General features: G+C 51.5%; 1 protein-coding gene across 2 annotated transcripts in view; it reads left to right on the top strand.

The window, feature by feature from the left end:
* Positions 1-11,263, top strand: part of STK32B (serine/threonine kinase 32B) — a 393,873-nt gene extending 382,610 nt beyond the window's left edge. For both annotated transcript variants that reach the window (XM_047092009.1, XM_047092008.1), the window contains one exon: positions 11,125-11,263. In XM_047092009.1, coding sequence (XP_046947965.1) covers positions 11,125-11,263 — 139 coding nt within the window. The remainder of the gene's footprint in view (positions 1-11,124) is intronic.
* Positions 11,264-13,830: the final 2,567 nt, after the last annotated feature.

Below are 13,830 nucleotides of genomic sequence, written 5' to 3'. Positions count from 1 at the left end.
CGGGGCCCTCTGCCAAATCCTTTAAGAGAAACTGAAGCCTGGTTTAAAAAGGGCTACTGATCCTGGGGCATGTGGGTGATGCAGTCCATTAAGCGTCTGACTCTTGATCTCGGCTCAGGTCATGATCTCACTGTTCGTGGGTTCAAGCCCTGGGTCGGGCTCTGTGCTGATGGTGTGGAGCCTGCTTGGGATTCTCTCCCTTTTTCTCTCTGCCCCTGCCCCACTTGTGCTATCTCTCTCGCTCTCTTTCTCTCTCTCTCTCCAAAATAAATAAACATTTAAAAAAAATTTTAAGGGCTACTGATCCTGACACATTCACCCCCCAGTGAAAGACCCCGGAAAATACAGCATGGCAGGTTTCCAGTGGGCCAAGAGGCAACACACGGTCCCTCACAAATAGCTGAAGCCATACAGCCCTGTTTCTCTTAGAAGCACATGCTGTCACTGGTCTGCTCAGACTTCAATTATTTAAAGTCCCATCTTCCTTCACCTGCAATTAGTTCTCCAGAGTAAAATATGCCCATTTTGTATGGGAATATTTATAGGCCTTATTAAGTCCTTTGTGAAAGGAGGCTGTGTATGAATTTAAAAATTAGAAACAGGGATCTAATGGTCTGTTTTGAAGTAAATACCGTTGTTGTTTTAATCCTGGTCTAATTTTCTCTCTGTGCCATCTAAGAATCTCATTGCCAGCCGATTAAATGAAAGAATACTATCGCTTTGTGAATATATTGAAAACCTGTTATATGCCATGCGCTGGGCTTGGTACAGTTACATTTCATCTGAAATAAATCCTCACCATAACCTTGATTTGTAAATACTGACATCTAGAGAGAAGGAGTCAGGTGCCTGAAGTCAGCAGTCAGTGTTTTTGCAGAGTTGGGATCCCACATAGTCCAGAGTTTCTCAAGCTCGTATTCTTTCCACTGACTCTTACCTTTAACTGTTTTAAATGTCAGAACTTTAATTAAAATATCCAAGGGAAGCAAACAAATGGTGTCACTCAGAATGTATGTAAAAAACAGAATACAATGGAGGAGGGCACCTGTTGGGATGAGCACTGGGTATTGTATGGAAACCAATTTGACAATAAATTGCATATTCAGAAAAATAATAAATAATAAATAAATAAATAAATAAATAAAACCAGAATACAAACAGTAAGATGGTCTGAAATAAGTGCTTAGAGGCAATTGGCAACTTCTCTGCGGGTCCTTAATGTTAATGCCCTCCGCTTTCTCTAGCTCTGGGCCGCCCCCAGAATCCTTATGAAAAATCCTCATGTTTTCCGCCTGAAATGGCTCTTTTGTTGGTTGCCTTGTGTCCCCCAAAGGGATATGATGAACTCCTGACCGCCCCCCACCCAGTACTGTATTTGGAAATAGGGTCTTTGCAGAAGTAATCAAGTTAAGATGATGTCAAACTGGACTAGGTATATCCAATGACAGGTCTAAGGAGAGGGACATTTGAAGACAGAAGTGGCCACAATCTGAGGGATGCCAGGGATCGCTGGCAAACACTGGAAGCCCGAAGACACAAGGAAGGATTTACCCCAGGCCCCTGCGGACACCTCGGTGTTAGACGTCTGGTCTCCGGAACTTTGAGGGAATATATTTCACGCAGTTGCTGGTACATCACCAGGGAGCCGTGAGGAGCATACACGCCTTCCAGGGACCAGTGAAGGCTCCGTGCCTGGCAGTCATTAACCCTTGATTCCTCCCAAATTTTAACCAAAATGTTACGCGTGCCTATTAGTCTCAGAAAAGTTATTTTACAAAGAGTGCAAACTAAAAATTGTAGTGACTTCTGAAGTATGGACGTTTGACATGTAAATGAATTAGTGATATTTTAATACATTTAATAACCGTACACATATGTGCCATTGCTTCCCCTGGAAGACTTGTGGCCCTGGGAGGTCACAAAGACAGACACCAGCATAAATGGTGAATTCTCTTGAGGCCCTCGTGGCTGCTAGGGTTGGAGATAAAAAAGCAAATGGCTTAGGTGAAATGGGACTCTCGCTCGTTCCTCCTTCCAGGGAGTCCTGCTTCTCTGTACATCGAGGTCGTTTTCTTTTACGGTAAACCCGTTCTTTCCACACAGTGGAAGACACAGTGCGGAGACCTTGAGCCTCCCACCTCTACCACCAGACCCAGGAAAGCAGACAAAAGAGGAAGCTGAAGGAGAGTCACCAAGGAGAAAGCTTGCTGGACCTCAAACGCAAGAATCCCAGGAAATGGCTCTGATTGGCCCCACTTGGGTCAGGTGACGTTCCCTGGACCAATCAAGTCTGGCCACTGGAGGAGGATTCTGATTGGCACCGCTTGCATCAAGTGCCTGCCCTTACCCCATCAATAGCTAAGAGGAGGGAGGTAAGGTCTATAAAAAGCGTGGGCTCCTGTCTCGGCCGAGTTGTGCAAAGGCAAAACAAAGGCAGTGCTCTCCACTTGGAAAATGGGTTGATAGGGTCGAGTTAACTGAGGCCGGCAGAGGAGAGAAGAAGGAGTGGCGCGTGTTGAGGGCTAGGGCAGATTAACAAAGAAAGGGCAGGTGATCCCCCTTGACTTCCCATCTGACCTCCTCTTCCTCTGGGAAGGTGGAAACATGGCGACCGTGCATGGATGGGGGTGGGGAGGATAAGCGGACAGACGGCGCTGATGGCCTAGGCACGGAGGTGAGCGGCCCCAAAGTGTACCTCTCCCTCGGGCCCCTCAACTGTCAAAGAGTTCATTCCTGTCTGGAGCCACAGGGTTTCCAACCATGGCAACTCTGCAACCCAGAACCAGACTGAGGCCATTATTCACCAACAGACCGGTGGCTGGACCTCCAGATCCCCTCTCTGAGCCTACACCGCATCTCCGCGGCTCATAATGAGGGTTTGTTTCTTATCTGCACCGAATGCCTATGGCAGGTCGGGGCGGGGGGCGGGGGTGCTCCTCCCACAGCGCCATCATCCTCCTCACTCAGGACCCAGCCAGCAGCAGCATCGCTGGAGCATCACAGTGACAGAGGAAAGAGACTCAGAGAGGGTCTGGCAACAGCACTGCTCCAGTCTGTTGGTCGCACTTTCTACTCACACTCATTGGCCAGAATGAGTCACACAGTCCGCCCAGCCCCGGGAGCCCCGAAGCGAGATCCTGCCAGGCGCCTGGAAGCGGGCAGATCAGAACGTTTGGTGACTGTCCATCCACTAGGCTGCTGGCTCAGGCCTTTCTTGTGCACCCAAGCCAGTGGGGACCCAGGAAGTCTCTCCCGTCAGCCTGCTCAGACACAAAAGATCAACCTCACCTCTAGACCCAGAGAGGAATCTGCTCGGGCAGGAAGAAGCACGGGGCTGGGAAGGCGGGAAGAGCGGGGTCCTTCACTGGAGTCTGGGCTCAGGTCTGAAAAGCGTGTGACCTACCACCAGCTGCTATATCTTGACGGCCCTTTCTCCTCACCAGGGGTGCTGTTGGTTCTTCTCCAGAAGGTGGATGCAGGCACTAAATGAGGAGGTGTCCAATGAGAACGCACACCCGATACATCTCAATCCCCATCACCCCCACGGGATGGCTGTCCCTGCTGTTTGCCCCAAGCCGATCTGCTTGCAAAGGGGTGGAGAGAGGGGGAGGACAGTAAGACAATCCGCTCCACTTTGCTATCTCACACCCTTGGTGCACACCCTACGTTTGCTTCAGGCAGCGGCAGATAAAACAGAATTGTAACGCTTCTGGCCAAAGGCTGTTATTGAATGTGTGAGATAAGAATTGCAGAGAAGGCTGTCTTCCCAGGAAGCGATGAGGTTTCAAAGTAGAACAGCCAGTTACGCTGAGTTTTTACCGAAGGAAGAGACACCTTGCAGAGACCGGAAAACTGTTTTTTCAGCCCGAATCCCAGAGGAAATACTCCCAGGAGACTTATTTGAAAAGGCCCCTCTGTATGTCCCACCGCTCACACAGTGCGGCGGATTGGGGCTACACGGAAGCCACCGCGTTTCCACCTGGACACTGGAAGGGGGAAGAGGGGACACGGCCACCTCAGCTGGAACAGTGACCTTCCAGTGTTCCCAGTTGCTCAAGGAGACGGTGCAGGGAGCCCCTGGGGAACAGATACCCCAGCTTGACTCCCCCTGCTCCTGATCTCTGCAGGCCCTCCCCTTGGCTAAGCTCGCTGAAGCCAAGGGCGTGGGAGCCTTCGATAAGCACCACCCCCACCAGATTCCTAGGCTGCAGATTCCCAGGCTCCCAGCTGGGTTGAGTGGATCTGGGGGACAACGGGAGATGGTCAGCCCCGGGGGCTCCTAAGAATTGAAGACAGAGAAGAATTCCAGAGAGCGCACCAACGGCCAAAGGAGAGCAGCTGGCATACAGCAGATTTGTCTCGGTTCTAGGTGGGAGAAGGTTCTAAGGGTCCGAGCTATTTCCCCGTGCGGGAAATCTCGGGCGGGGCGAGCAGCAGGGTCCTGCCCAGAGTGGACTCTGCCAGAGCAGGGATTCTTGCGGAGTACACGCCAGTGACTATCTTCCTTTCCACATCCACCTCCCAACCCCACCCGATAACCTTTGTTCGGTTTGGCATGGGCTCTTCCAGAACTTCCCTGGAACTTCAACTCTGGTTTTCAGGAACCACAGAGAGGCAATATACATAACAGCTAAGAGCACAGGTCCTGGAGTCAGACTCACCGGGTCTGAATAGTGATCCCTGCTAGCCTTGTGACCTTGGGCCTCGTGCCAGGGCACCAGTGTCCTCATCTGAAAAATGGGATGTAAATGCCAACTTCCTAGGGTGGTTGTTAGGACGAGTTCACACGTGTTAAGTATTTAACGGCCTCTGCTACGTAATCCGTGCACGCTACACGAGTGCTGGCTAATGTAATTCATTATATACAGAATTATCAGCCCATGTCCATTAAGTGCTGGGTCAAACATGATTTTGCCATAATTTTTAATTCACACACACACACACACACACAAATAACAACCTGTCCCAACTCCCTCAGCTACAAGAAAAAAGAGCTTCATGCATGTTAACTCAGGTGAACTGTTGCCCACAAGGGCTGAGACTCACCAGTTCTGCAAATGACAATCCAATTTGTGTCCCGTGAGGACACTTGTTTCATTTAATTACAATTGGCCTTCTTTCCCCCTTGTTGATGGTGACACAGAGCCTGCCAACCTCTGGGCAAGCACCCTGCTAATGAAGGGTGGCCATTTATTCCTTTGGCCCACCCATCCTTCCGGCACGTTGACTGTGTGCCGGGTACTGTGTAGACACAGACGGCCGTTTCCAGTGGATGAGAGACAACATAACAAGGCAGGAAACCTGGTTCCGGTCTCTGGTTCCACACCCTGGTCTTCCCTGGTTTGTGGACCCCTCTGCACCCCGCCATGACTCCTGGGCCTGGATTCTGTCCTACTCAGCCCGTTGTCCTGTTTCACCCACTTTCTGGGTCCTGACGCTCAGCCATTCCATGTGTACCCCATCCCAGTACCCTCCACTCCTCCAGTTCTTCTGCCCTGACCCCCTCCCCACCCAGGACGTGGCCTACAGAACCATCTCTGGGGGCCTCCATGCTTGGAGACTTCCATCAGAACTATGACAGGCAGTTAACTTTTACTTCCTGGTCCTCAGTTTCCCGATCTGCAAAATGAGAGTATCTCCACAATGTGATCATCATCATCATCGCAAAAATAGCTGCCCTTTAGGGATGCCTGGGTGGCTCAGTCGGTTAAGCATCTGACTTCTGCCCAGGTCATGATCTCGCGACTCGTGAGTTCGAGCCCCATGTCGGGCTCTATGCCGGCAGCTCAGAGCCTGGAGCCTGCTTTGGATTCTGTCTCCCTTTCTCTCTGTCCCTCCGCTGCTTGTGCGCTCTCTCTCTCTCTCTCTCTCTAATGTGAATAAACATTAAAATTTGTTTTTAAATAGCTGCCCTTTATAAAGTAGCTGCTATGGGACAGACGGATGGCACACAGTGCTTCATCTTCTCCTGTCCCTGTGTTGCAGATGAAGAGAGAGACTTGAAGAAGTTGCAAGTCCCCGGCCACTCGGCCAGTGATGGCAAAGCTTGGCCTCCGATCTAATTCTGCCAAGACTCCTAAGCCTGCACTCTCCCGATACACCCCTTTGCCTCGCCATCCACCTTTCTACACAATCCAGGAAACATACATGGGGAGAACCAGTGGGATGATATCAATAGGTGTGAAAACGCTTTAAAATGGTTTTCTTTCTCGAAGCTGATGGCACAAACGAAAACCCGGCTCTCATGTCAGAGGCAGGGCCTTACCTGCAGAAAGCCCGTACTGGATGGATGTTGGGTATTAAGCCGACTGCATCCTGCCTGTGTGATATAGCTTGATTTTAAATTACTTTGATTGCTAATCATTTTATTTTACTCTTCTCAGATGCTTTGCCTTTGAAAAATGCCTCCAGCCCGATTTATTACGAATTTTAATGTGTATCCTCCTCTCCTTGGGCAAGGTTTGCTATCCTAGAGTGCTTCCTTCTAGCATCTAATGGTGGAGTTCGGGGGGGGGGGGGCGGGTTGAGGGAACTTGTGTCTGTCACTCGGAATTCTGGCCACAAAGCTGACAATTAATTTGATAAGTTGGCTGAGAAAATTAAATGTTCCTGCCATTGCAGGGATAACCAGCCAATTTGCATCAGCAGACTTGAGCTCTGCCTAGTAGGATATGTAAAAGCCTTTTTCATTTCTTCCCGTTACAGATAAAACCGGGCTGTGGGCTAGTCATAGAAGTGAGCTCTCAGGGCCACAACCATATGGTTTCGTATCTCTTTCTCGGTTCACGGATTCCTATTTCAGCAACATGAGCCATTCTAATTCCTTCAGAGCGTGGAAAAATCATTCCACGCTCTCTTCCCTCCAGGTCCAGATTGGACGGCATAGGAGTCAACGGAAAGAGCATGGGTCTTGAAGAACGATGGCCCTGGGAGTCCAGCCTCCCAAAGTCACGTAGCTCGTAAGTGGCAGCCCCAGGGATGGAGGCTGGCTCTAAGCCCAGACCCTTGGTGCTACGCTGTGGCACTTCCTTCCAGCAGAGACTTCATCACAGTGAATGTTCGCTGTTTTCTCTCTGCCCTGCTCCACAGCCCCTTCAACTGTGAGCCACAGACAGTGCTAGTGGAAGGGTAGGGGGAGGCATGGGTTGGTGGTGGGTGGGTAGGTGGAAGTGTATTGAGCAGATGGGTGGGTGGCAATGATGAATGGAAATATGGGAGTGGATGGATGAACGGACAGGCAGGACGGTGATGGGTGGATGGATAGTAGATGAATAGGAGATAGATGGGAGGGGGTGGATGGGGAAATGGGGGTAAATCAGGAGATCGACAGATCAGTGTATAGTGAATGGATGAAATGGATGGATGACTAGGTAGATAATTAGGTGGATGGAGGGATGATCAATGGATGAGGCAGATGGATGGGTGTGGGTGTGTATATGGGAGGTGGGTGGCTGGGTGGTAAATCAGTAAGGGTGTGAGGGGTGGACAGGTGAGGAGGGATGAATAGGTGGGGTTGGAGGTGGGACAGATGGGTGGACATAATGGAAGTAGATGGATGGATGGGGGGATGGATGGATGGGGGATGGATGGATGGATGAACAGATGGAAGGGTGGATGGATGGATTGGTAGATGGATGGAAGGGTGGATGGATGGATGGAAGGATGGATGGATGGGGGATGGATGGATGGATGGATGGGGTAGGTGAATAGGCAGATGAGTAAATAAGTGGATGAATATATGGATCGGTGGGTGGGAAATGGATGGATTTTGCTGGGTGGGTGGAGAATGGATGATGAATGTTGGTGGGTGAGGGGCATTGCAGATGTAGTTGGAAGAATGCAGGCTTTGGTGTCTCCCGGAACTCGAGTAGAATCCCAGCTCCACAGGCTCTAGGTGGATGGGGGGATGCCCAGAGAAGGGTCCCTCTTCCTTGATTCAGCCACCTTGGTTCACAATGAATCTGATGGTAGGTTGCCAGGGGCACGCATGACCCGAACTTCATTTAGTTAGTGCTGTAGGGCCCGGTACTCACGGTCACAGTATTTGATGTATGACGCTCCACAGAAGAAGGCAGACTTGAAGCTGCTGGTTCTACTTGTGAAACAACTCTGGCCAAAAGAAGGGGCCAGAGTGCCTAAACCATCAGCTCCAGAGAGGATGCTGGTCCACACAGCAGTGTTCTGTTTGTTCTATTTCTGTGCCTTACCTCACTCCTGTCCCTTCATTTCAGAACCCCTGCCTCCCTCCCGCTACCCCCATTCCATACAAATCCTTAAAGACCAGCTCAAATGCTGCCTCCTACAGGAAACCTTCCCTGCCCCAACAAGATTTCCAAATCCACCTCTCCCTCATCTGCTCCATTCTTTATTACGCAACTTTTGAAGCTATATTTTGTGTTATAATTAGAGAAGGACTGGGGTGTAGAGACAGCAATGCTACCTCTGCTGTGTTTGAACATTTAACAGAAAGTGATAATGGGATTCGTGTTTACCTTGTGATACACCCAGAGAATTACATGGTATCATAGTTATGAACCAAAGAGGAACGTCCTGCTTTGGAAGTGCAGGCATCTGCCATTTAGTTTCTTAGCCATTTGAGTTTTCGACTTTTCCCTGGTTTTTATCTGATTTTCTTTCCAGGAGTGCCTGAGAGAGTCTCTTAAAACAGAGGAGAGGAAAGAGGAGGGACAGGGGAGGAAGGTTCCCAGGAAGTTCCCAGCCCTGCCCAGGAAGTCCAACCACCCCCTCTCATCCTAGATAGACTCTCCCTGCCCCACCCACTTTGTCCTCTAGACCCCAGGCCGCCCTCTGGGTGCTGGCGCCTTCAATAGGATGATGGCTGCGAGCCCTAACCATCTTTCCCAGGTGTGCTAGCTGGACAGCTGCGAGCCACAGGGGCAAAGGGACCGCACACCTGCTCCTCGGCCCTGTGGGTGGCCCAAGGGTAGGAGGCAGTGGCCACCAAGTTTCCCGTCTTAAAAATACTGTGTTGTTGCTGGTACTTCAGCATTACCTGAAGAGCTCACTCCAGCCCTCACATTGTTGCAGACACTAGAAGACCCCACCAAGTGTGCGTGCGCACTCACACACACACACACACACACACACACACAAACACACTGTGACCTGTCAAGGCCATGACTGTGTTGTAGTCACGTGCATGTTTGCCGAGTGAAGTGGCTGTCGTTTACATCTTTCATAGGTCCACACTCTGCTGGATGGAAGCTACTAATGTTAAAAAGTAAATTCAGGGGCGCCTGGGTGGCGCAGTCGGTTAAGCGTCCGACTTCAGCCAGGTCACGATCTCGCGGTCCGTGAGTTCGAGCCCCGCGTCGGGCTCTGGGCTGATGGCTCGGAGCCTGGAGCCTGTTTCCGGTTCTGTGTCTCCCTCTCTCTCTGCCCCTCCCCCGTTCATGCTCTGTCTCTCTCTGTCCCAAAAATAAACGTTGAAAAAAAAAAAAAAAAGTAAATTCAGTCTGAAACCTGCGTCCTTCAGAACAAGAATTGTGGCAATATGGGGCACCTGGGTGGCTCAGTCAGTTAAGCGTCCGACTTCAGCTCAAGTCATGAACTCGTAGTTCGGGAGTCCGAGCCCCACATCGGGCTCTGTGCTGACAGCTCAGAGCCTGGAGACTGCTTCCGATTCTGTGTGTGTGTCTCTCTCTCTCTCTCTCTCAAAAATAAACATTTAAAAAAAATTTAGAGGCACCGGGTGGCTCAGTTGAGCGACTGACTTTGGCTCAGGTCATGAACTTGTGGTTCATGAGCTCGAGCCCCACATTGGGCTCTGTGCTGACAGCTCAGAGCCTGGAGCGTGCTTCGGATTCTGTGTGTGTCTCTCTCTGCCCCTCCCCCGCTCACACTCTGTCTCTCTCTCTCTCTCTCAAAAATAAACATTTTTAAAAAATTTAGGGGTACCAGGGTGGCTCAGTTGGTTGAGCGACTGACTTTGGCTCAGGTCATGAACTCGTGGTTCACGAGCTCAAGCCCCACATCGGGCTCTGTGCTGACAGCTAGGAGCCTGGAGCCTGCTTTGGATTCTGTGTCTCCCTCTTTCTCTGCCCCTCCCCTGCTTGCACTCTGTCTCTCTCACTCTCAAAAAAAAAAAAAATTAAAAAAATATCTTTTAAATAAAAATTTTAAAAAATTTAAAAAGAGAGAATTGTGGCAATATTATTTCCAGCCCCATAGTGGATATTTCACACACATGCTCTCTGATTCCCTTAGCCTCCTGCCAAGTGAATGGGATAATCCCAGGTTTACAGAGGGAAACTGAGGCCCAGAAGAAGACAGCAGCTTGACCCACAGTGCCCAACTAGCAAGTGCTGAGAGCTGTGTTCTTCCTGGTCTCAGACTTCTCCCTCCCTCCCTCCCTGAAGGTCTCCATTTTATTTTTTGCCTGCACCATGCACGCGGTGACAGTTCTAGGATCATGCGTGAACGTGAACTTGCAGGTCACAAAGAGAAGGATGTTGACGTCTTAGATCCTGTGGAGGGCGACCAGGTGGCCAGCTGTGAAGAAATGCAGGGCTGAGACTCACGCCCCCTTAACAGTTTGTCGTGGGCCATTTTGTAAGGCTGGGTGCTCATCTGTTTGGATATGTATCTGGGGTATAAGTTGATTAGTGGCCATTGCCCATTTAGATGGTAAAGTCCGTGAGGACAGACAAGAGGACTACTTTGCTGGCCAGGGTCTCCCCTGCTCTCCTGCATGGTAGCTGGTACATTGGTGGGCATTCGATCACAGGCGTGAATGAATGATGCGCGGGGGCTCATCACCGACACCGACGGTGTGAGCTTTGCAAATCGCATCCATGATCTCCCGCAGACTTCGCAGGGAGTCCTAAGGCAGGAATCGTTATCCCCATTTTCTGGGGATAGGGTAACTGAGGCTCTGTGTGTTAAGTATCTCACCGGAGTGCACCTGACCCAGGCTTCGATCCCAGGCCCGCCTGGGCTCCAGGGCGCCACACTCTGGGCCTGTAGCAGCCGTGCCTCCCAAGCCAGGGGACGGCGTGGGCGAGGGCTTCCCAGTTGCCCTGTTTGTCCAAACGCGTCTCCCGGACCTCCCGCCACCCTCCGTTCTGTGCCACCGACTCAGGTCTGTGCTGTGTTTGTTTGCAGGCTGAGGAGGCAGCAGGGGCCGACCAGCCAGCTCTTGGACACAGAGGGCCGAGCTGGGAGCCAGACCCAGGGCAAGCTCCAGGACGGCTGCAACAACAACATCCTGGGCCACGCCTGCTCCCGGGGCTGCAGCAGCTAAGCCACCGCCTGCGGCCGCCTGACGGGACCGTGCGCATTCCCGTCCTGCCCACCGGAAGCCCCTCTCTGTGCCACGATGGTCCCTATCTCACTCCTGGTAACGCCAGATGCAGAGACAGCCCTGGGCTTGGAGCTGGGAAGCCCGGGTTCTGGTCGCAGGTGCCTGACGGATTCTCTGCGTGACTTCGGACAGCCTTGCCCTTCCTGTGCCTCAGTTTTCTGCATCTGCCAAAGGGGTTAAAACAGCTGTCTGTCCCACTTCTACAAGGTTATTGGGAGAAACCAAATAGGTAGGAGACATGCAAAATCTGTGACATTTATGAAATTGTTTACACAGGCAAAATAGAACCTTGATATTTGAAGTCCACTCCCATCCCGCAAGGCAACTAGGCACCCCCTCCATTCCCACGATTCCCACATCCTGGAGCAAAGCCGGAAGTGTCTTCATTTGCCGCCTCTGGGAGGCCAGTCTTTCTGACCCTCTAAGGTGGCGTGGCCGCGCACCAGCCTGGTCCCCTAGGTCCTGATGCTACAGGTGCATGTCTGCCCTTCTTCACAGAAGACCGCCTCCCACCTGTAATCCCAGCAGGTCCCCCCCCCCACACCCCGCACTGGCGTGGCAAGTGGATGCCCTTCAGAAGGTCAAGTCACTGACCACCATTTTGAGAGTTCCTCCCAAACCCAGTCCCACCGCCAAATTCTGAGTCCCCGTCCCCTTTCTGGGCGTCTTTCCTGTGAAGGGTGGGAAGTGGCCTCCTCAGCATTGTCCTAAAGAGGGTCCCCAAGTGCCACGGATGAGGTGGCTCTGTATTGAGGAACAAAGAAGCGTGGGTCACCAAGAAGTTGAGTCTAGGAGGACAGTGGACTCGCACAAGGAACAAACGGCGGTGGGACCTGTGCGGGCAGCGCTCTGCCCTCTGGATGGGGAGACGCCGTAGTGCCGGGGACCGAGCTTCCGCGCGGCGTCAGGCTCGTGCTCGGAACCCAGCCCTGCTGTTTACCAACCGGAAGACCTTAGGCAAATGGCATAATCACGTCGGTGTCGTTTCCTTGTTTCACAGCGGCGGTGATGAAGCCAGCCTTGCAGGGTGGTTACGGGAGTCAGTGGCATTCTGTGTGTCCCGTGCCCAGCACACGGCACCCACTGCATGGTAGGCACTTTGTGCCCGCGTCACCGTCACTGTTTGCAGAGACTTCCCTACGTCACTCATTTGGCAGGTCACTTTCCGCAGAAACGAGTCCGGTGGTTTGGCTTCCTTGAGCTTTTCTTCCCGGAGTCTTGGAACTCCGTCCATCCCTGTCGACGTTCCGCTGTGGTTTTAGTTTTCCTTCCAACTTCCGGTGTTTACTTTTTACATCAGTCCACCCTCGGGGCCGTCCATGCCATCTCTCCGAAATCTTAAGAGACGTTTTAACGGAGGGTGTGGTTTTCTGTCTTTAACCTTCAAAAAGGAGATGCTCCTAAGAGTCCTCCTTTCAGCCAAGCCTACTCCTCGATTCCGTTGCCCACGTCAGTCTGCTTGTCTTGCGCACTCGTCGTTCTCCGTCCCCCACCGGCACTGTCCTGTTCCCTCCAGGCAATCGCAGGGCTGCTTCTCTCTTCACTGTGACCCGGGCAGCACTTAGGATTTCTTGCTGGGCTGAGTTCATGAATTAGGGGGCAGGAGCTAGAAGTAAGCCCAAGAGACACCAGATTTCCTGGCTGTGTTTAAGTTGATGTTGTTTCTTGTTCAGAATAAACTATTTCTTGGGCATTCCTTCTTGCGACGTTGTTCTTGTTCGGGGTTGGGTGGGGAGGGGCCGTGTCCCTCTTAGAGCCAAAAGGCTCTAGTTGAATTGGAAACATAGAGACGGGGGTGGGGGGGGGGGGGGAAGGACACCAAGTTGGTGATGTGTTTACTTGACTCCCAATAAAATCAAACTCGATCCCAATTTGTATTATTATCATCGTTATTACTCTCATCATCACCATCATTATTTTACACTATAAAGGTGCAATCCGTTTATTACAGAAAAAAATACAGAAAGTTTTCCACCTAGAGCAAAAAAACACTCTTAAAATTTCAAATCACACAGCTCAAACCTCTATACAGCACATGTGCGGGTGCCGATAAACCATGTGCTCTAAAGCACAGACTTCTGGATTTCCCGCCTCCCTGCTTTTGCCCACCCCGTTGTCCCTGCCTGGGATGCCTTTCAACTCCCACACCCGCACATCAACATACATGCCTCTCCGGGGTCAATTCCACCCCTTCCACGATGGCTTCTGGTCTCCTGACCACACTGACTAACCCGAGCCAGACATGACCTTTTCCACGTGCTTGCTCACGCACTTTCACTTTCCCTTGGCTCTGACGGCCATTAATTGCACAGTAAGGCGACTTCTGCCCATGGCTCATCCTCCTTCAAGCCCAGAGAGGCCAAGACCTATTCGTGGCTGTGTCGGTGTCTCAGCCTCCATATTACAGGCTCAACTCTGCTGGCTCATAAGAGGTAATCAGTAATTTGGGAATGAATGAGATGAGAGCAAGCCCAACGCTAAGCGGGGTGGGGTGGGGTGGGTGAAGC

The sequence above is a fragment of the Lynx rufus genome, unplaced genomic scaffold (genome assembly GCF_022079265.1).
Source record: "Lynx rufus isolate CCGP_SWC_20201006 ecotype Redwood Valley unplaced genomic scaffold, mLynRuf1.p SCAF_3, whole genome shotgun sequence".
NCBI lineage: Eukaryota > Metazoa > Chordata > Mammalia > Carnivora > Felidae > Lynx > Lynx rufus.
The sequence above is the reverse complement of the archived record's forward strand: the minus strand, read 5'-3'. Positions and strand labels throughout refer to the sequence as shown.